Source organism: Nymphalis io, chromosome 6 (genome assembly GCF_905147045.1).
Source record: "Nymphalis io chromosome 6, ilAglIoxx1.1, whole genome shotgun sequence".
Classification (NCBI taxonomy): Eukaryota; Metazoa; Arthropoda; class Insecta; order Lepidoptera; family Nymphalidae; genus Nymphalis; species Nymphalis io.
In genome coordinates, this window is record NC_065893.1 from 6,529,414 (window position 1) to 6,552,412 (window position 22,999).

At 35.2% G+C, this 22,999-nt stretch overlaps 1 protein-coding gene across 3 annotated transcripts; it reads left to right on the plus strand.

Moving 5' to 3' along the window:
- Window positions 1-168: 168 nt before the first annotated feature.
- LOC126768867 (zinc finger SWIM domain-containing protein 8 homolog) lies at window positions 169-21,815 on the plus strand. Of its 3 annotated transcripts, none has more exons than XM_050487242.1 (28): window positions 169-677; window positions 1,316-1,564; window positions 1,996-2,159; window positions 2,621-2,931; window positions 3,034-3,229; window positions 3,356-3,472; window positions 4,066-4,173; window positions 4,462-4,722; window positions 4,814-4,963; window positions 6,441-6,525; window positions 6,667-6,878; window positions 7,125-7,305; window positions 7,992-8,179; window positions 8,788-9,005; window positions 9,072-9,192; window positions 9,292-9,483; window positions 9,644-9,805; window positions 10,322-10,581; window positions 10,806-10,973; window positions 11,091-11,203; window positions 11,284-11,381; window positions 11,676-11,853; window positions 12,590-12,810; window positions 13,093-13,266; window positions 13,616-13,938; window positions 14,123-14,356; window positions 14,510-14,659; window positions 15,091-21,815. In XM_050487242.1, exons 3-28 carry the CDS (start codon window positions 2,028-2,030, stop codon window positions 15,155-15,157), a joined length of 4,620 nt encoding a protein of 1,539 aa, XP_050343199.1. In that variant the 5' UTR covers window positions 169-677; window positions 1,316-1,564; window positions 1,996-2,027; the 3' UTR covers window positions 15,158-21,815. The 3 variants fall into 3 exon arrangements, with proteins under 3 accessions (XP_050343199.1, XP_050343201.1, XP_050343200.1); XM_050487244.1 differs by having other exon boundaries at window positions 9,644-9,685; XM_050487243.1 differs by having other exon boundaries at window positions 9,072-9,165.
- Window positions 21,816-22,999: the final 1,184 nt, after the last annotated feature.

Here is a 22,999-nt window from a genome sequence, read left to right on the forward strand (position 1 = left end):
GTATATGATGTCTTTAATTTGCTATTTTCATCGTTATACGTATCGGTTTTTTTTGCCAAGAAGGCCATCTAGTAGTGATTAGTCGCATTATTTTAAAAAGCTCCATTTTAAGCTTTTAAATGACCATCGGCTCTACGTGAAAACTATGATCTATGGTCGGGACGGGACATTGAACGGCCATATTTGTTATTGTGCTCCATAAGAATTTATTTAGATTGATGGAATTCTGACTAGGAAGTGATAATATTTTCTAAGTTTGTGATGTATTTAATTTCTATGCATACTGATAATACGAAATTTGTCCAGGCGCATAAAATCTTCAGTGTGTAGGGGAGCATGCATATTTAGCGTTGTGGATACCCCCTAGAAGTAATTCGCTGAATTTCTGCAGCGAATCTGTTCTTCTAATTTAGTATTAAACAGCGATAAAGTGGCGGGGGCTTCAAATAATAATGGGAAAGGGGGACGATCAGCCGCCCCAGTCGACGTGGGATCTCCTTTACTCGACTGGGAGGAAGGAGATCATTTTAGTTTTGAAGACTCAGAGCGTTTTGAAGAAGATTCTTTGTGCAGCTGGACCTCAGAACCTGAGAGTCTGTGCAATAATTGGCGAGGATGGAGAAGACCAAATCTTCAAAACACTTTCGGTATTCGCACCACCAAAAAAACAAGTCAAGGTAACTATGCAGCTGATCCTTTGTTTCGAAGTATAGAAACAAAAACAGTTCTCTCTTTTATTTTATTCAATAAACTATTAATTTATTAATGTTATGCGAAATACCTAAGAAATAATTAAATTAAACTGATTTATTTATATGAAATATTTGCGAGGTTGAAGTTTTCTTTGTGTGTGTTAACATGGAAACAGGTGCTAAAAAGTCATTTACCTTTTACTTAACCAAGCAAATAGTAGTATGAAGTAAATTTAAATTCTTGCAATGTAGACATGTAGTTTCTTTGTTCTTCAATATTATTATTTTTTTATTACTATTAAATATTTAATCCAGTGACCATTATTGCTAACTTTCACAAACTTTCACTGAACATGTAAAAGTCAATTCACTTATGTATTTGCTTATAGTTACCATAATATTAAACAAAATAAAAATTAAGCATCTTATTAGCTCTTAATAAGTAATTATTTATTAATGATTCTTATTCTTATTAATAAATAGAATAAACAATTTAATATATGTGTAGAATATTTTTATTTTATGAACTGACACAAAAGTAATTTCAGTAATAATGTGTTAAATATCTGATAATTATTAATATGTTTAGACAGTAACATACATAAAATAATATTTTTTTGTAGAAAAATCAGTATCAAGCCTTAGTGAATTAGCAGCAAAGTGTGTAGCTTGTCATATTCCCTTTGAGTTGGTTGAAAATGTTTATCCACCTGTGCCTGAACAACTTCAACTTCAAATTGCCTTCTGGAGTTTTCCTGACAGTGAAGATGACATTCGACTTTATTCTTGCCTTGCAAATGGATCGGCTGATGAGTTTCAGAAAGGGGAACATTTATTCAGAGACAGAGCTGTTAAAGATGTCCTACAGATCGGTAAGTTTTTCATTTAGCAACAAGTATGTTTTAATCTCTTTGACATTCTGATTTCTTATCAAAAAGTTTTTTAAATTACCATATTTGTTGTTATTAATAATAAATTAGATTTTTGTACCTTAATTACTTATAATTGTGATAAAAATTAAGAAAAAAAATTGTTTGGCTGCAAAAAAACAATTTAATATTTACATACATAATTAATCTAATCTTAACTTTAAAAATATTGTTGGAAATGTACCCTCCAAAAAATTTATAAATAATCTGAATACTAAAATAATGTAGTATATATTTTTTACCATATTTGATTAGGTTGTTTAATATATATTATTTGAATAATTCAGCAAGGCGAAAATCTTAAATTATAATCTTATATATTATTAGCTGTGTCTCATAAAATAGTAACAACATTATTTTAAATTTGTCATTAGGCTTCCATTTATCTGCTACTGTTATACTAAGTATGACAAGAGCTCAATACAATGTAGCAGTCACATTTGACAGACAAAAGATTTCTTCCTGCAATTGTACCTGCTCATCATCGGCCCACTGGTGCTCTCACATTGTTGCTGTTTGTCTTTACAGAATACATTTAGTAAGTAAAATGAAAATGCTTATTTTAATTTTTATGAAAGAACTTGCTTCCAAGATTTAAGATACATCCTAATTAATTATTTGGTAAATTTATCTAAAAAAAAATTTGAGTTACTTTTAGCTTTTATGAGGATGGTAAGATTGGCATATATTTTAGAATTTTATATGTTGTGTATTAACAAATATTGTTAATTTATAGATTTTTTTATATATTAATAGTTTTTAGTCTATTTATTATTTTTTTATTATAATAATAATAATAAGCTAATTAAGTACTAAATTGTTTTAGTTGTTTGCAATCCAAAGTAAATAACTTTATAATATAGTGAATCATCAGTCTTGGTACATATTATAACATTATGATTCAATTATATTATTAATTTAATATGAATAGATTTCTGTGAGTTTTCTAATTGACTGTATAAATATTTTTAATGAACGAAGTATTCTTTATTAATTCAGCCGACACAGGTCTGCTTAAGAGCACCAGTGTCAGAATCATTACAGAGATTACGAAGAGATCAACTACAGAAATTTGCCCAATACCTTATATCGGAGTTACCACGTCAAGTATTGCCCACGGCGCAGAGGATTTTAGACGAGTTATTGTCTGCTCAACCAAATCAGATAAATACAACTTGTGGAGCGCCAGATCCTACGGCTGGCGCATCGGCTTATGAGTTCACTTCTTGGTTTTTGGATGAAAAGACATTACATAATAACATAAACAAAATATTAGTCAAGTTCTGTGTTCCAGCACCAATAGTATTCAGGTAAATGTTCTAATATAAAGTTTTTTTGTATTCAAATATTAATTTAATATACAAGATAAATACTGTTAGCAAAATCCTAATTGTGACTATTTTGTTATATAGTGATGTGAACTATCTAAGCACCAGTGCCCCCCCAGCTGCCGCCGAATGGTCATCACTATTGCGACCACTTAGAGGCAGAGAACCCGAAGGAATGTGGAATTTGTTGTCTATTGTACGGGAAATGTTTAAACGAAGTGATCGTAATGCCATACCTCTGCTCGAAATTATTACTGAGGAAGTGATGGCTTGTGAGCAGGTAAAATTATTATTTTGCAATAGTCTTTTTTTTTTGTTAGTCAGTTAAAAGGTAACAGGTTAAGATGAAAGGTAGGTTAAATAAGAACACAGATTATATTTTATAAGTACGTAATTTGTTTAACAGATTATAGTTTGGTGGTACAGTACGAAGGCAGCTCTGGTGGCTTGGGGGGGCGGCGGCAAACACGGCGCCGCGGGCAACTCCGCCGCGCAGCACGCCTGCTCCTCGCTCTGCGACGAGGTGAGTGCGCCGTACACTGTTGTGCTTATATTGATATTTACTACGTAAGTGCTTTCATTTAACATGTCCTTTTTCCAAATTTGTTAATCTCCTATACAAAATTTTCGTGCATCGGTAGTATTTTGTACAACGTTAAAGAGCCCGGATGTACACCTTTCTGACTACGTTGACACAATGAACTACATCTTTACAAAATCTACAACACATTTACATAAATACATACATAGTTATCTGTCCTGAAACAATTAACTAAACAATCGATATTCCATATTAATTGGATTAGCAGTTTAAGTGACGAAGATAAATACTTTAACTATGGTGTTAATGATAAGTGGAATTAAATTTTTACTTTTGTTTACTATACAAAGCATACTCTCGTAATAATATCCGTATTATTCTGACAAACAAAGTAGATGTTTATTGGTCAGCTAGTTAAATTGTAATAATTCTCTAAAAATATTTGTATACCCTTGTGAGGGTGTAACTTTTTTAAATTACAATACGACAATTATGCTTGTTGTTCGACAATACAGAACAAGTATCATATAAGCTATATAATAGTTGTTCTGAGCAAAGTTTTAATGATTTCGTAGGTGGTAGTACTGTGGCGTCTGGCTGCTCTGAACCCGGGCCTGGCGCCTCACGAACGAGATACACTGCACGAACAGTTTGCCCAGTGGCATACGAAGGTTCTAGAGAAGGTAGAAAGTATAACTTTTATTAATATTAACGAAAAACTTATCTAACGTTGAAAGATATAAAACGTGATTTTAATTTTTTCGGAAACACATACTACAAATAAAATTAACATGTTGTTTTTTTTTTTGCTATTTTGCTTCGTTATTGCTTAACCCTTAAATTCGTACGTGTTCTTTGTTTAATATTCAATTATAAATCAGTATCTTAGTAATACAAAAATAGGCGCTTGAAACTTATTTCTCTTGGAATTCTAAAAATAAAACTACTATATAACGTGTACACGCAAACAGGTGGCAAAGAATCGGAACAGCCACATGAACACGCCCTCGTCGCACCCGCGGCACTCGCGCGCGCACTCGCATCCGCCCTACATCAACGGGATCAGTGAGAACGAAGTGTTTCCCGGATTCCATCCCGCCATGGAAGCCTGTTTCCTCGAGTGGGACGACTATCAGATAGCCGGTGTCACGTATACTAAAGACCTCAATCCGCTCTACCATAGTCCATTTACCATTTTCCGACATACGGATAAGAATGATAGCGTTCATCAGGTTTGTTGAATATCCGAATTTAATTTAAAATATGCTACATGGTTATAGGGAATCGTTTGTTTTATATGTAATAAATAAAATTTGTTAACAGGTTAACTCTTCAAAAGCAGTGCTAAATAATGAGATGTCACTGAGTTATCGTCTAACAAATCCAGATCCGTCACATATTGGACATCGCAAATTGCTTCATAGAAACAATCGAGTAACAGTTGATATAGCTATCCCCGGACCGTCCAATCAGGTATAAAAATAAATAATTGTGTAATTAACCAATCACAAATGACACAATCTTAAAAGGTTATCATCGCCTTCCAGGACTGTTCGCCGTCTAACATGTACTTTACCACAGCTGGTAGCGATAAGTCTTCTCCCACAGCTGAAACCAAGTTCCGTCTCGATTCCTCCTATGCCGGGCACACTTGTAGAGTATGTGTCGCTGTGTTCTCATGCGCTCCGCAAGCTTGGCAAATTGCGGTTGGTTCCCTCCCAGCGATTTTCCACTGATATCTCCTGAAACACCCGTGCCCCGAGAGAATGAGCACTAAATGAAAGTCAGTGGAGAACGTTACCTTTTACACCATTTGAACAGGACCGGTCGAATTTCGTCTATTGTATTGTGGCCTGCAGTGGGCTCTCTCTTCCCACTTTCGAATAAGCATCGAAAGTTTATTGATCCTCTATTCCTTTTCCTCTACTGTGGTGTAAAAACATTACTTCTACGGCGTTCAGACCGTCAGAAATACGTCTCGGCTGTAACTTCTGCCTCCAAATCCCAAGGTCATCCAGCAAGAACGCATACTGCCTCAAAGGATATTGTTCGGTATCCTCTGATGGTTCTCGTAGCCATGATGTGGGATTCTGAACCTAGCCTGATCTGGATGATTTTCGGCAACCTGTCCATGATGGGATCCTCTTTATTATGGGTTTCAATTGTATATCTATATCAGTTGTCATGTATTTCAACTGCATTATCTAAATGGTATAAAATATTACCTACGGTATAAATTTTCTAATTTCTGGTTTAGTTGCTGGTTATTATTGGAAAACAGTTTTAGTTTAATTTAATGTATAATGCTGTATCAAATTGATTGTTTCCGCTCTCTGTTACTGTACCAAATAAATTAAGATATTGTTTAGAATTTTCTTTGGTAGTTGTTTTTTGTGCCTTATTTACCAGTTTCCACACGTCATTACTGTCCTCGTTGTAATATACGCAGTTCTTCGTGTGAAAGAATATTTTGATGGTTATTTAAGTTTTCTGTCGAGTTTTTGAATAGCAGCCTGGAGTCTAAATGTTCCTGCCTCAGAGAGTACGTAATGCCAACCTGCACCTGAACTCTTTCCGATCGTGTCTGATACCCCATCCCATCAGACTATGAGAGAGAGGAAATAGAGAGGACACTTGTTTTGGTCACATACCTGTGCTTTTAAATTATCCTGTGCACTTGACCAGTCTCCCTTTAAAATGGCCACCGTAGCCGAAATTGTCTAGGCGAACTTCATCACCACCCGCTTAATTTTTATTGCCAATTATTTATTATTAAAAAATAACAGATAAATCTTAAAAAACCATAATTTGTAATTCAAACTCGATTTAATATTAAACGAACTATCGGTAGCACGCTTGTAAATACTTAATTTAATCACTTCATTAAATTACACATATCACATAACATATAATAAATCAACATATAAAGGTGGGCCATTTTTTATTCCAGGCTCGTGGTTCGGGTGAAGGTCCCAGCGACCTAGTACGGGATTCTGGTCCAAGTGACGGAAATCATTCCAGTGTGTCATCCGAAGGTGAAAGAAACTTGAAATTATTTTCAAACTTAAGTCATCTTTTGTGGCTCATATGTGAAGTCGAAAAGTGTACTTTAGTCATATATTAATGTCGATTAGTCATATATTAACCGTAATGAAAACGCATTTACTTGACTCCAGGCTTTTGCGAGAACGAAGAGGAAATACTGCACCAGAGCGGTGGAGACACGGACTCGCAGGAGTCGAGCTCGGCCGGCGCGTCGTCCGACGACGCCGTGCGGCGCGTGTCTCACGACGACTCCGTCTCCGACGACGACTGCAACCTCTACTACTACGACGCCACGGCCGCGAGGCGGGTCGCCGTCGACAGCGCTAACCCGAATCTAAATCTTGTATGTTATCTCGACGGATCATTTATTTTTTCAGTTCATCAATGTCATCGTCTAAACAAAGTAAACCGTCGATTAGACATCGAAAGAGAACCTACATTATCTAAGAAAAAGGTTCAACAGTTATCATTACTCGAAGCTCCTACCATTTTTCACTTCAAATTATTAAATGGGGAAAGTTAAAATAATTGTATTAAATACTCAATAATAGGTCTGGTATCAAGTTAAATATAGTTCCGCTTATACCAGAATTCTAGCGGCAGCGGAAGCCGCAATGGAGGAGGCTCGAGCTCGTTCGCGAATTGGGGCTGCGGCTGGGAGGTATCGTTTGCGCGCGCAGAGGGGCTGCACGCACACGGACACGCACGGGAAGCCTGCGCACTCGGCGCTTGCTTAGCAGCTGAGCTCCTCGCGAGTCCGCCCGCTCTCGGTGAGTTTTGTTAACGAAAAAAAAATAAAGAAGGAAAATAAAATAACTGCTATAATATAAGATAAAATAACTGGGAACAAACTTTCGCTTGAGTACACGACCCATACAAGTTAGTATAGCATTGATTTCGCCGCAGACACATTGTCTAATTTAAGAAGAAAACTACTGAGAAGTGTAAATCTGAAATAAAAAATGCATGTTCTGTCAATAATCCAATACTACTACTAAGCTTTTCTAACTACTGTTAGAAAAGCTTATTTTTATTAGTTTAGGTTTATTAGTTAGGTTTAAAGGTTATTAATTAATTAAATAGATAACAAATTACATTTGAACAATACTAGTTTTATTTAAAAAACGTGAGCGAGTACCGTCTATATAAAATATAATTTACAATAGTTGTGCTCTGTATATATCGTGTCAAACATTGGAGTAGACAATTTGTATTGTTTTATTATTATTATATCATAACTAGCTGGAGGTTTCTTAACGATGAACCGTGTCTGCTGCTAGCGATCGCACTCAAACACATATATCTTATTTTGAACAATCTCTCTCGTTGTAACGCCGACTTAAATCTTAAATTAGTAATAATAACAAAATAATGTATATGGTAATATACTATGTATATGTAATAAATGATATATATACGATAATAAACAGGATAGATTAAAATAAACATGAAACAGTGTCTCGGTCGATAGGGTCGGCGGCGAGCACCAGCGTGGGCGCCAGCGTGGGCTCCGTGCTGAGCGCGGCGGCCGAGGCGCGGCGCGCGCGGCGCCGGCACGCGCCCTCGCCGCGCCTGTGCGCCGCCAGCCACCGCCTGTCGTGTCTCGCGTCCGCCACGCTCGCCAAGTGCGCCTTCCTTTGCACGGTTAGTTAGACACTTACCACACTGAACACTTCTAATGTAGGTATCACGGTATTAGCGTTATATACAATCAAATCTTGCACCATTTGATTAAATATAAAACTAAATATCATTTCAGAATTTAGATTCTACTGAAAATAAACGAATAAGAATTTATGATCACTATCAATAACAGAAATTACATTTTATTCATTAATTTGTATTAAATAATATGCCTTTTATTTTAACATGAGATTATTTAAAAAAAAATTAAATGAATTAGTATGGAACTTAGACCATTGACAACTAAATTTTTTTCACTTAAAAAACATGCTTATATCACTCCTAAATAATAATAATAATAATAAATAATTATATTATATAATAATTTCTCATAAGATATTTTATAAATTTTTCATCCTAATATTTTTTTTAGCGATTTTAAATAAAGGTTGTATAACTTTTCTAACTTTAATGTCAAACTTACATAACATTTAACTTAGTTATTCTGATCGTCAATAATTGATTTAAATAATAAAAAAATTACTTAGAAAAACTTAAATAGAATAAATCTTATGCAGTATCTTTTAAGCATGATACATATTTTGTCAACGGCAAATGATATTTAACAGGTGTTAGCAGAGTTTAATGAACATCATGAATTGGCTTTTCGAGTTGGATTATACGCTCTGGAAATGGCTCGACCGCCTGCTAGTACGAAAGCTCTCGAAGTAAAGCTTAATAACCAGGAGACGGAACTTGTTGCGTTGTTGAAAAAACTTCCCACTGGTATTGAACAGCTACTGTTAGCTAGAGAGAAAGCAGAACAGTTACGAGACGGAACTCTCAGGTAATTTCTTATAACTTCAGTAATTCTTATGTTGACTGTGATGCTGTAACTGTCTTATGTTTGCAGAAATCGTGGCCCAGCCTTACTTCCTATTGCATTGGCGAGCTTCCTGTTTGATGTTCTCGTTCTATCGGCTACCGATAAAGAGAATAAACACTCAGTATGTTTACCCTTGTATACTATATTTGTATGTAATGAGCTCTTAGTTGTTTCTGGAATATTTATTTTAAACTAAATGAGAAGTGTACATTTAACCTTTCATTACTTTCTCTATTTTTATTATCAGGCAAGATTACCATCGGACGAGATGTTAGGGTTCGAATCTGCCGTAGCAGCTTTAGGTCTGAAGGCGAATGTATCAGAAGCTGATCATCCATTGCTTTGCGAAGGAACACGAAGACAACGAGGAGAACTGGCAATAACTCTCTTATCCTTTTATAAGGATGATCCTGTTAAATTAGCTAGGATCATGAACAAGGTATTTAGAAAAGTTTAGAAATGTAGCTAGTGTAGAAGTGAGAAATTTATTGATATATAATATAGTGATCGTGGTGATAGGGCTTTGTGCGAGCCGGTCCGGATAAGTATCACCCACTTATCACAATATATGAATTACAGTTAATTACTATTATTTTCAGCTACTGGACCGTGAAATCCATCAACTAACGAAGAATCCAATGGTTAGCATGTATTACACAAACAACCCGCGCCTAGCCGCCTACCGCACTGATACCGCACAATATAACCATCAAGTCCATTCCGTGCACGCGCAGCATTCTGCACCTGTCTTACAACAATCAGTAAGGAATTAATGGCTTTTTGAAGTTTTATATTCATAAAAACCATACAATTTATAGACTGTTACTTATGGTCAAATAGTAAATAATATAATTAAAATTTATATTAGTCAACAGTTTGCGGCACGTACCAGTTATCTGTACCAATATTGTATAATCATTGTTGACAATTGACCAATCGAATGAACCCTTGGTAAATAATAAATAATTATTACCATTTTACATTTCAAAAATGTTTGACAATAAACTTATGACAAACAATCATTTTACTAAACCTTTAGAAACTATTAAAGTGACAAACGTCTTATCCTGCAAAAACACAGTTAATAAAGAACATCTTACAAAATTTATTCGCATATTTTACTTAACGTAATGTTTTTATTTATTTTTGTAACCAAATAAATATTGAATCAATTGTTTGTCAAATGATATCTTATGAAAAGTTGTCTGGCAATTTTCTTTGCCTAATAAATTATTTTTAAAACCAGTGTCAAAAAAATCACAGTGTCTTAATTACAGGCATCGGCGTGTCCGCTGGTAGGCGACATGGAGCGGCTGTCTGTGTCGGAGGGTGTCCCCTCCCCGCCCGCCGCGCCGCTCTCCGCGCACCAGGCGCACGCCTCGCCACACGCGCCGCCCCACGCGCTGACCCATGCGCCGACCCATATGCCGACCCACGTGCCGACCCACGCGTCAACCCACGCGTCAACCCACGCGTCGACCCATGCGTCGACCCACGCGCCGCCGCACCAGACGCTGCCCAGGCTTAAGGACTCCAGGTTTATGTTCGATTTTTGTTCAATATCATATAGCATAAAATTAAGTTTAACTGTGTAGCTAATATTCGATCGGTTATCGTATTGAATTTTGAAATAAAGGATTGATTTATTGATTAACTGAAGATAATATATCAAATTGTACAGTCTATATATCACTGTTAGTCAGAAATTGACGAATGAAGTTCGCTTATAAGTAATTTTATATAATAATTGTGTTATTTTAGATACAAGGGTAAACGGCTGTACCCATCGGTACCCAATCAGCCATCGGAAGCTTCAGCACATTTTATGTTTGAATTAGCTAAATCTGTGCTCTTCAAAGCTGGCGGCTCCTCCAGCACAAGTCTTTTCACAGAAACATCGTGTGCCAGAGAGCATCATGGTCCGCATAGGTAAACTCATGTTGCATAAAAATTTTGTGTCTATAATCTTATATATAAAATTTTATACATTTGATACGTTATAAGATAGCCAACGATTTATACAAATTCAATTTCTCATCTGTTCAGAGGATTACATATGGCGGCATTCCAATTGGGTCTATACGCCTTAGGGCTCCACAATTGTGTCAGCGCAAATTGGCTCAGTCGTACTTATTCTTCACATGTAAGCTGGATTACAGGTTTGTTTATCTTTTTGTTACTTACTCATGAACAGACTTAAATAGCTATGAATATATTTTATGTAAAAGTTCAATTTTAGGGCAAGCTATGGATATTGGAGCACCAGCAGTTTTGTTTCTAATTGACGCCTGGGAGGGTCATCTTACTCCACCAGAAGCTGCAGGAATAGCAGATAAGGTACATTTTTGTAACACTGCAACTTAACTTAAAACTATTCTTTATAATTCTTTTGGGAATGCACCAATCGTCTAGGGGCTGTTTCAAATATAAATAGAAATGTATACATTATAAACAACCGTTGTTAAAATAAAAATGAGTTACCTCAAAATAACATTGGACATGAATTATATAAATTATATATATATATACTTCATACAACGAAGGGACTTTTGTCGCTTTCGTTGGTGATTCTAATTCTAATAAATAAATAGTATAGTTCGCATTTAGTTCAATATGTTGAGTGATGTGCAGGCGTCGTCGGGCTGCGACGTGCACCTGGTGCGCGCGGCGGCCGAGCTGGCGCTGTCGGTGTTGCCGCACGCGCACGCGCTAAACTACAACGAGATCCAGCGTGCCGTGCTGCAGTGCAAGGAGCAGGGCGACGCCATGCTCGAGCGCGCCTGTCTCACCGTCGAGGCGGCCGCTAAGGGTAATTCTTGGCAGCTTACTTTTTATTTACGCAATACAGCACTAAATTGACTTACATTACACCCATCTCGCATAATTGTTAACAACCTTGAACTTGAAATTAAAAATACCCCAGAATCAAAACCATTATATACATTGTATACATATCTATAAGCATTATATACATTGAGATCATTTCAATGAACCCAAACACGATATCGATGATGCTATTCTATGTATCTTGTGAAACTAAATCTTGAGTCGATCAGATCAGTAAAAGTGGCTAACATTCCTTCAACAACTGATCATCAAGAATTGATGATCTTCGAATAGCTGAACAGATTTTCTTTAATCATAGCTAAGGAAATTCCCAATCAAGTTACTTTTGAAAAAAATAAGGAAATAAAATTGGTTTATAGGAGCAACCATTTTTTTTTATAGAATAGGAAGGCGGACGAGCATATGGTGGTATGGAAATTGCTAGTTACTTATATTATACTTTGTTATAAAATCGATACAATAATTAATGGGTTGAAATAAGAAGTATTACTAAATACAATTATTACAAGTGATGATCATTATCTGAGAAATTATAGTGGAGGAGTTTAGGCTTGAATGTAGTTGATCTAAGTAAGTATTTGATTATGTAAACGCATGTGTTATCTTGTACTAAATAGTTTACATAAATTTTAATTTCATGTATACTTTTTCCAATACTCAATGAAGATTAATAATTACACCAAAACTGTTCCGTGTAGGAGGTGGAGTGTACCCGGAAGTTCTGTATACGGTGGCGCGCTACTGGCACGAGCTGTACATGCGCCAGGCCAACGAGGAGGGCGACTGTGTATTCGACGAGCCGGCCTACCGCGCGCCACCACCGCTGGCCATGCCTCTACCCTACCCACTGCCCTACCCTTTCGCCTATCACCCATATCCTCCTCCAATCTATCAGCTGCAAGTCACTCATCCTCCTCAGGTGAGTAAATTTGAATAAGACATGAATAATAATAAAACATAAAAAATGCCTTAACTTGTTTAAGCATGAGTAGCTTACTTATCTACTTGGCTTGTATTAATTACAATTTAGAAAAGGCTGAATTTTCTAGAAAATTGGAATACCCTCTTTGTTAGTTACTTGCTTAAAAACATCATAGGTTAAAAACCTATGATGTAAGAGCTACACTTTTAAGTGTAGTTAAAATAACAAATTTCCTCATTTTAGTACACATCTGATGCAAATACTAATAATTTACTGCAGTTCGGAGGCACAGCAACAGCCCACCCGGGTGCACAGTTCGCCCTGCAGCCCTACTTCGTGCGTGGGATCGTAGCTCAGACGCACCCGCACCCGCAGCACGCGCCGCACCCGCCGCACCCGCAGCACGCGTCCCTGCCGCAGCACGTGACGCACCCGACGTCCATAACGGTTAATGTGAGTATAAGTTGTAGCTGCTTAAATTAGAGCTGCATAAGTCGCTTCTATTAAGCTTGACTGGATAGGTATTAGTATGCGGAAACAATAACTATCAAATAACTTCAACGTTTTGTGTGTCTTTCATTTTTGCTTTTTAGTAACGAAAAATTACTTTACCCTTTTAATCCTTTATATATTACTCAGTTTATTATAATATATTTATTTACATAAGAGTCTGATTTTATATATTCTACTGATTTTTTATATGAGATTGATTAAATAATATTTATTATTATAAATATTTGGTACAGTAATGATTATGTTATCATTTATCTGCAAAATCTTGTAATGATATGTATCTTTATAGGAAAACGTAGTATATCAACAGCATCCGGCACCCATCCCAGTGTCGATGCCGACCGGACACGTCCAAATGCCCACACCTGGAGTCAGTACCGTCGGTGGCGTTGGCGGGGGAGTGAACGCAGTGGGTACAGTGACCACTGTCAGCGGAGTGGGTGCTGTCAGTGGAGTCAGCGGAACGATTGGTACAGCCAATGGCGTAGGGCCGCCGGCGTTGCCTCCAGCGCAACTGCGCCGCTTGCTAGCCGCCTATCGCGTTGGAATGTTAGCGCTGGAGACTCAGGCGCGTCGAGTACACGATGACCGCCCTCAAAATAAATTTGGAAGGTTTGTTTCTTGGTTTGTATTTGCGCTCTGCATATTCAATTGCATTTAATTTTAATTATAAATCTTTTATTATATTTTTAAATATATACATTGTCACAATTTGGATACATTTGATTAATGACGGCGATGAAGTACATTTAAGCTTCCAGGGTACAGTAAAACGATAAGTCCACACGATGTACAGAAACCCGCCGTACGGCGAGCACGTGAAGTGGCTGCTACGCATATCGAAGCGCCTGGGCGCGCAGTACCTGCACCAGTTCTGCGTGTGCGCGGTCAACTCGGTGGTGTCGCCCTTCGTGCTGTACGAGCTGTGCGTGGAGTCGGCGCACTGGCTGGCGCGTGGCGGCCCCCACCACCTCGTCATGCAGCACCTGCGCGGCACGCTCGCGCCGCTCGTGCACAAGTGCCAGCAGATGTCAGTGCCTCATTTAGTTCATTCAATCTTGTCTAAGTGTAGATGTTCTATCTTTTTTTTTTACTTGAGTAGAATGATCATAATCGGTATTTAACTATTTACTTATCTATTTACGAAAACTGTATTTTAACAAGGCAAATATTACACTTATAGGTACATACAATGCATACATCAGAAGCTTTACCACCTGACGGCCGTGGAGTACGAGGAGTTCGTCGGCATCGTCCTGTCGGCGCGGACGGCCTTCCAACTGACGCCCGAGGGCAACACGCAATTCAAGGAGTGGCTCTCAACTCTGCGCCGGTAGCTGACTTGTACTCTTTCTAGGTTTATACGTAGCTTGAGAAAATAAATATCCTTAGATTTTTTTATTAGTGCAAGGATCCGAGGCACCCGAAATATGAAAACTCATAAATGAGGTAACTCGTTTCCAGATATTGTGTTGTTGTTTCAGTTAGAGAGCTAACTGATCCAGTATACTAGCAAATACAAGTGGCATGAGACATATGAGTCTCATTGCATAGGTAGGGGCTTGTCGAATCACAAATTGTATATTTGTATATGTGTAGGTGTGACCGCTTACCGTTAGAGAGATTTGCTTGTGTTCCTTTTTATTTATTTTTTATTAACTTTCCTTTCGGAGGAATACATGTCTAAATATATCAAAATATATACTCGAAAAAGATTTGCGAATCGCAAATGTCGTTGTGTTAATTGTATTGTTACCGTCTCAGATCCAAGTCGTGCAAGAAGGACCTGTGGACGCAGCTGAACGTGGCGTTGCAGACGAACGGCAAATGACGCCGGCAGCCGATAGTTTGTAGGATGCGGTGCGCCGCGCGCAAACTGTCACACACCCGCCGCTGGCCGCGCTGCCGGCTCGTCTACCAGCTGCGCACCCTCTAACCGACTCGCACATGATGCTTGCAATTCGTCACCCGTAATATGTTGATGCAAGATCGATTTCACTCACGCCTTTACGCTACAACATTCGGTGTACTTTTCTATTCTGTTCCGATATTCGAATGATTGTAGTCTGAGGCAATATATATAAATATTCCCACTTTTTTTTTAAACGTATTAATGAAATCGATCTTTGCAATTGTGAAATTTTTCGAAAGAATTATTACAATGTTAAGCAAATTTATAGAGTTATAATCGATTACTGTCGAGACGATCCGTTCGTGTGGTCAGACTTGGATTAGAATATTGTGAGCGGCAATGCTTAAAATTATTATTGATGCAACGATATGTTTCTGTCGATATACAATCGATATTAAAGATATCTGAAATTATAGTCTGAACGAATAAAAAATATTTTGAGTACAGATTTATAATCGTAGATATGTCCTTACATTGAGATTACGTAGACATGGCAAACAATAAAAAAAAATATAACTAGTCTAGTGTCGATTCGTATATTCAACTTAGAATACGAAACGTATCGATGTAAGGCAATTGGAAGCAAGGTATTGGCGATAGAAATATATACCGGAACAAAAATATCGCCTTCATATCGCTATTGTTTGCATCCATTATTTAAATACCTCTTTTAGTTTAATTTGAATTAAAACTTGATAATAGAATCGATCTCAGTTTAAGCAATTAAAAATATAGGACTCATTGAAAATAAAATGTTGCTAGCTCCGGGAGGTATCTAAATTTTACAAAATATTTTAGTGTTTTTACGATTTCATTAGTAGTAATTCATATAATAGTTCCTTATAGGACAGTTCGCGTGGAGTATTGTCGTTAAGACTTAACGATCGATTAAAACAATTTAATCTATTATTCAAACCAATTCTTCCCTTAATTAAATATTTTAAGTATTTGATAAAGTCTGCATTAGTTATATGAAATAAGTTACTTAAAGTTTTTAATATAACTCAATTTATTCTCCAACATGTTCGACTAAAGTAAAGTAAAGCTCATTTAAAGGTTGTGTCTAAAGTAGTTCGACATTTCGTTGTAATTCGTATACTTTTGTTAAAAGACTAGCGAGGCGAATTAATCGTTTATTTTTTGAAAAAGGAGCTCGCAACATTTCTCTTATTTGCTTAATTTGTTCATTATTTCACTGAATCTTTTACTGTTATCCGAAGCCAGTTATTAGATATTAAGGTTTCTGTTTGCGTGTGTTGTGTTATATAGTCAGAAATAGCACAAAATGTTTTCATATATTTTGCTCGCTTCAATATTCGTCCGTATATTATTTTAATACACTTTACTAGTCAACTTTTAGGGGCATCGTTACCCGTCAAGTGGCTTTTTTAGTTAATTTTTTTTTAAATGAAACGTTTTATTTCTATATCTTCTAAAATGATCTCTTAATAGTGTTTGTTACTTTACGAGAGGTATTGAAATAAAATATAAGTGATTATATTGTCCATCTGAATTATTTTAGTGATGCTGCAGCACAATTTTAGGTGAATTATATATTTTTTTATTTTGTCGATAATGGTATCACTTTGATAAACTTCCTTAAATTAATATTGCTCAATAAGTCTTTAAAATATTAAAATAATCGACGCGAGCCCCATAAATCACGATTTCAATTGTCCATTTATTTAACTAAATTAAAGTGTTTTTACTTATTGTGTTCGCATTGTACTCGTTTATTATTTAAATATTGATCTGACTGGTAACGTAAGTGAAGAAGATGATGTGAAATGATAAGAGATAATGTGACTCGTACGTGTTTTAATATAGAAAAAGTCAAAATATGAGCATGTCGATAATATGGTTAGTATCCAGTAACTGTATAACTTTATAATATACTCTACGTATGTCTGATGAGACATTGTCGCGTGCCACGTTTGGGAATCACTGTATGACCTTGTTTAACGAACAGGCAAGATGAAAATTCAAAATTTACCATAGTCCATTTTATATTGAAAATTGGCTAAGTCATTTCAAGTGACCTAAAATAGTCGTTAGACTACAGATTTATTAGGCAGAATGTAGATGATAGCCGTCGATTCACTATTTTTGATATAATCTTGTCGAAATTTGCAGTTTGATGGACGTTTAATAAATAAGGAGTTGCGTTAATACACGTAACGCGAGTTCGTTTAGCTAGAGTAACTTTATTTACAAGTTTATATTATATGTATTATTATATTACTGTCGTAAAACAATGTAGTATCTTGAAAGCCCTTTGAAATATTACTATATTACGAGTAAGGTGTGGAAGTCGACGACTAAACTCGTCATTCCGATGTCTAGCATAATTTTTCATCTGCATTCGTAACGGTGTAGCATTCGATGTCGCTACTTTCGCATTCGAATGTAAAATATAATCATATGAGATACATTTGATATCTTCCACTTTCGAAAGCAATGTTATGTAATATCATCTTAGTAGATACAATAAAACTTATAATACTGTTTTATAAAATTGCGTTAAAAAAATACCTTTTAAGAGTTATATCAATTTATTCTGTCCTAAGAGATAGGAAGTTCCTCTTTAAAACTAACATTCGTGAATCTAGATAATATCTTCATTAGGTGAAGAATAAGAATATTTTTAAATTGTCGCTAGATGAAATTTGATTTTGAATATTATTAATCAGTTCAAAAATATTGTTTTGGACGAAGGTATTTTTTTATAGTGTAGTGGAAGCTAGTGTTGAGCGCGGAATAAGGTTTCTCTTCAATTTGATTTCTTAAATACCGATAGTATTTCTCTTAATATAAAGATCAAAGTGGCGGGAAATACATATTACTAACAAAATAATAATAATAATACAGTTATTGAAACATTGTTACATTCGCGACCATTTGTAATTCAAACCATTCTAAAAAAATGTATTTGAGTATTAAACCAACCGGAGGCGGCATTGCCCCTCTATCGAAGGTCGAGCAGCTCACCGGACACGCATTACATACAACTATTCGCCCCTAGTTCAGAACCAGAAAACAAACCATGGCGGGATGTGCTTATATGCACGAATACCAAGAAAATGTCGTAAAATACTAAAAATGACAACAATTACAGTTGTCTTACAAAAAAATAGTAGGCGTTAACTCAATAAGATAACATGCCTTTATATTTTTAAGAATTTTATATTTATTTTAACTTCAGGTTGTGTTGTGCCAATTTAGATCGTAAATAGAGTTTTACAGACAAAACCTGATAAATTGATAGTACTATTTCTAATAGTTAAACACTGTTGGTCTAGTGTTTAATGATATTATTGTTTATTTCGATGCCCTGGTTTAGTAGTTATTAATTGAATTATTATTTTCTGAATATGTCTATTAAACGATTGGTAAAACTGGTTACGTTCTTTGTATAAAACCACAGGCTTCTCTCGTTCAAATTTATAGACTGTACTGAAAGTTCGAGGTCACCGGTAGATTTAATTGATACTCAAAGAAAATTATATCAGTAATTTTTTAAATTATTCTTTCTTGGTTTAACTTTAACTACAAGAATATTTAAAAAAAAAGTCATTTCATGTCAACTTGAACTTCTTAAAATAAAAATTCTAATTGTTTCTTCCAGTTACTTCCAGACTAAAATTATAAAATAAAAATATTTACCGAAAATATTGTTGTTAATAAATTAGTTTATGTGTGAAACATTTGCATTAACGTTACGTTTAATAACTTCGACACTGAGTATCGAGAAAGTTGTATTTTTATCAGACATTGGAATGGACGGTTTGTCGCCGGCCTCGGCAACGAATAGAATTAGTTCAATATTTTTATTAATTAGGTGTTTGTGCATTCATACGCGTGAATGTTCTTTGCATTCAGTAGGTAGTAAATTTTAGAATGCTAGTTAGTATAAATTCACTTTCGACATCGATGAATGAATTTCTATCATAATCCTCTAAATTGGCCTTCGCATCGCACATAAATGTTCGATGGTATCTTTTAAACTTACCAATTGACCCGTAGCTCTCTAGCTGCAGTAAGTACTTATTGATCCCATATATGTTTCCGTTACCGAGTCGTTAATAATGCACTTTGAGATTTATGTAAATTGAATAATGAACGTATCAATTATTTTTCAGTAAAGTCAAGTAAGATAAGAAATTTTAGAATTATAGAACAAATTGAAAGAGCTCTTGAGTATAGTGTAGTTGCTATTTCAAATTAAATACTTAAAAATACTTCATAGTAACTTGCCGTCCATGATTATTTTGCAGCCTTTTCTCAAGGTACATGTAAGAGTAAATAAGATAATTTGCCATTTATGTACATTTGCATATTTCTGAATTATATTTCACGAACGAAATCTGAGGAATGTTTTACGAGTGTTTCGCTTTTGTGCAAAGTTGCATGGATTTACGATATAACTTCCGAAATTTTAAGAACAGTCAGACTTTGTTAGCTGCAGTTGGATCACTTTTGAGAACCCGTCAAATTTCAGCGTCGATTAGACGATGAGTTGGGATTATCGATCTTCCCGTTTCGTAACACAGTGGATATTGTTCTCGCTACTATCTCTGTTAACTTTGCGCAGAAGCAATTATAATGTATCGGAATTGCCGTTACTGCATCTGTCAGAGTTCGCAAGTAAAATGTCACGTAAATTTTGCTCGATAGGCATTATTAACATTTTCTGGTATTTTTAAGAACATTAAAACATATTTCAAATTTTCAGAAAATAATATTTGAAGTAAATTCGTTTCAAAAACCTATTTTTACACTATATTAATCATAATATATAATATTGAAAAAAAAAGATGAGAAGGTATATCGTAGTTTCATAATTATAAGACGTTAGTACGGAGCATATTTTAATTAGATGTTTAATGCATGTCATAGTTGTAATCTGCCCAGTTTCAAGCAAAATTGCAAAATTTCATAAGCGTTGTGGTACTTTCATTTGCAGAATGTTGATATTTTACATATCAGTTGAATTTACGTGCAATTCTTTGGTTTCGTTATATACTCAATTCTTCCAGTGTTCAAAAGTATAAGTTTATAATCACAATTTGTAGTAATATATAAACCTAGAAACATAACTAATCATAAGCATGAACGACATCAATATGGATATGACGTACAGTAATTTGATTTCATCATACAACACGCTAATAAAGGTTTCGGTGTGCCCCGAGACCAGAATTATAACTTCCTTATGCAGCCAATATTACTTGTATGTCCGTTCCACGATATTTGTCTTTCTATGTATCAACCGTGTTGTGTAGAAATGTTCCAATCCACTTAAAAAATTTATTAATATTTCAAAGATAAAACGATTTTTATAATCACAGTACCTGTTACATAATGTTATGATTTTTTTTTAAATAATATGCAACACGATTTACTGTCACTAAAAATAATTTTCTTTTCTACTATATCTTAACAATATTTAGTGTCAGTAGTGTTTATGCCGATTGGAACATTTCCACACCACGCTGTCCGTATAAACATGGGCCTCTCGATTTATCATTTATTATAATTTAGGTACATTAAAACACTACTCTGGTTACATAGTCATATCCAGATGTATAAAATAGTCTAGTCGACTAAGAAATCCACTCGAAGCCGTTGATATTTAATAATATACCTAGGTCACAACACAGTCGCAGTGTAATATGAGCAGAACGCTTAAACTTGGTCTTGATTATTTATCATTTTATACACCTGGATTGTAGTTTTATTATAAACTATGTAAGTGTGTTGTCCGCCTATTTAAAGTGTAACCATTACGATTGGAATGGCTACTTATTAGTGTACGTAATAAGTTTATGAATATATATAATATTGTATCGTCCATATCGCATGTTTTCGTTCGGTAATAAAACTATATCCCTGATTTTTAAATATATGAATAATGTGGATGAAATTTATCTCTTTCTCTAAAGATACCTTCGATTTACTGGCTTCCATGTAATTATTGCTGTAATAAAGAATGATATGAACAAGCGTCGAAATAGTTAATTGAAGTCTCAATATCATCGGGATGTCTGTAAACAAGTCTTGCTCGTATTCAAATATAACATAATATTACTGGAACCATCCGTTACTTGTTTTCTGACATCCTGCTTAAATATAAGAGTGCCCATACATTTTATATGATTATTAAATTATAAGCACTAGTGCTCCGTTGTCACAAATGGTTGTAATAATAAAAATTATTATTATTAGTAAATTGATAGACTGTTGTGCACTATTTCTGGTTCAACAGTGTCGACTCTTCCCCGCACGTTGTCGCTTTATATGCAAACAATGTTTTCTCGTTCTGAACACTTTGTGATGACAGGTTCGTGTTGAATGGCTTGCGGTTGCATGTGAAACTACAACGTATGCGTTACAAAACAATTGGTATATTTCCTAATTGCAATATATCTAACATTAAATATATGTTTTTACTTAAACTAAAATATTTCGACCTCTAAATAATTTTAATAATTACTTTTACGGATACATCTAAGTCTTTTTTGGCAAAATATTTGAAGTAACATTATTTAATTATTCAATATACTTATTCTATATTTAAGAGTAATGTGTTTTATTTTCTCTTACATTTATAATTAAGATGATTTTAACTACACAGGACATATTTAAAGAAGTTAATTCAAAAATTAATATTACTTTTATAAATATTGTCAACCCTATCAATTTATTTTGTGTATGTTAAGGTAGCTTTCCACGCTGCGTGATTCTACGGATTATTCACTACCGAAAACCACGGACAGCCACTCGCCACACCAAGACTCTTCCAATGATCTTAAGATTCGATGTCATTCCAAAATATCAAGTACGCACCCGCACCGCACCTTTAAAGTTAACGAAACGCGGCAGATCCGACGCACCGCTGTAAACTTGCCTCGGCTTTTTTAGCCGATACTCCTATATATAGTGCGTCGATGGGAGTGGTCCGCGTCCGTTCGAAGCTAACTTTATGCTGGCAATACGCGACAATCAGACGATTATCTGTACTAATATTATAGATACGAAAGTGAGTTTATTTGTTTGTTCGTCTTTCGTCTTAACTACTTAACCTTACAATTTTAACGGGAATTAAAAATACTTCAAACGTTGGAAACGTGGTGAATTGATTGATTAAGAATCAACATTCTTTTAAATTGCGACAATATTGTGTATATGTAATACATGTGTAGCACAAGTACGTCGTTACGACATAGCAAAAAAAAACACACCACGCATGCCGCAATATATGACGTCATCATTTAAAACAATATTTCTGAAAAAGATCTGTTTTTATCGTCATGTATATACTTCGCTTCTATTGGTTTCACTACTTCAATGAACACAACTCGACTTGTTGACTTCTTGTAACACATCTTCACTCCGCGCCAGATTCTAAAGGTTCATTGAGGTTAAACGGCAATGTTTATTTGTACTTATCTTAATACACAAGATTAGGTTTATATTTAGTACATACTAGTAAGAAAAAGGTTACATACGAGATAAGCAAAACTGCTACAAATAAGTTATCTGCTTTAAACTTAATATTGGTTAATAGAGTTCAATATATTCGATGAAAAACTAAACTCTCATAATATCACACGCTCGTGTCTCTCATAGCTTATTTTCTCAGAATATAATGAACGAAAATATTTTGAATTTCGCTCGTCGCTTCGTACTCATATAGAGTGAGTCGACCCAATCACTGTTGTATAGCGTAATTTTGAAATATGAAAAGGAAATATTTTAGTG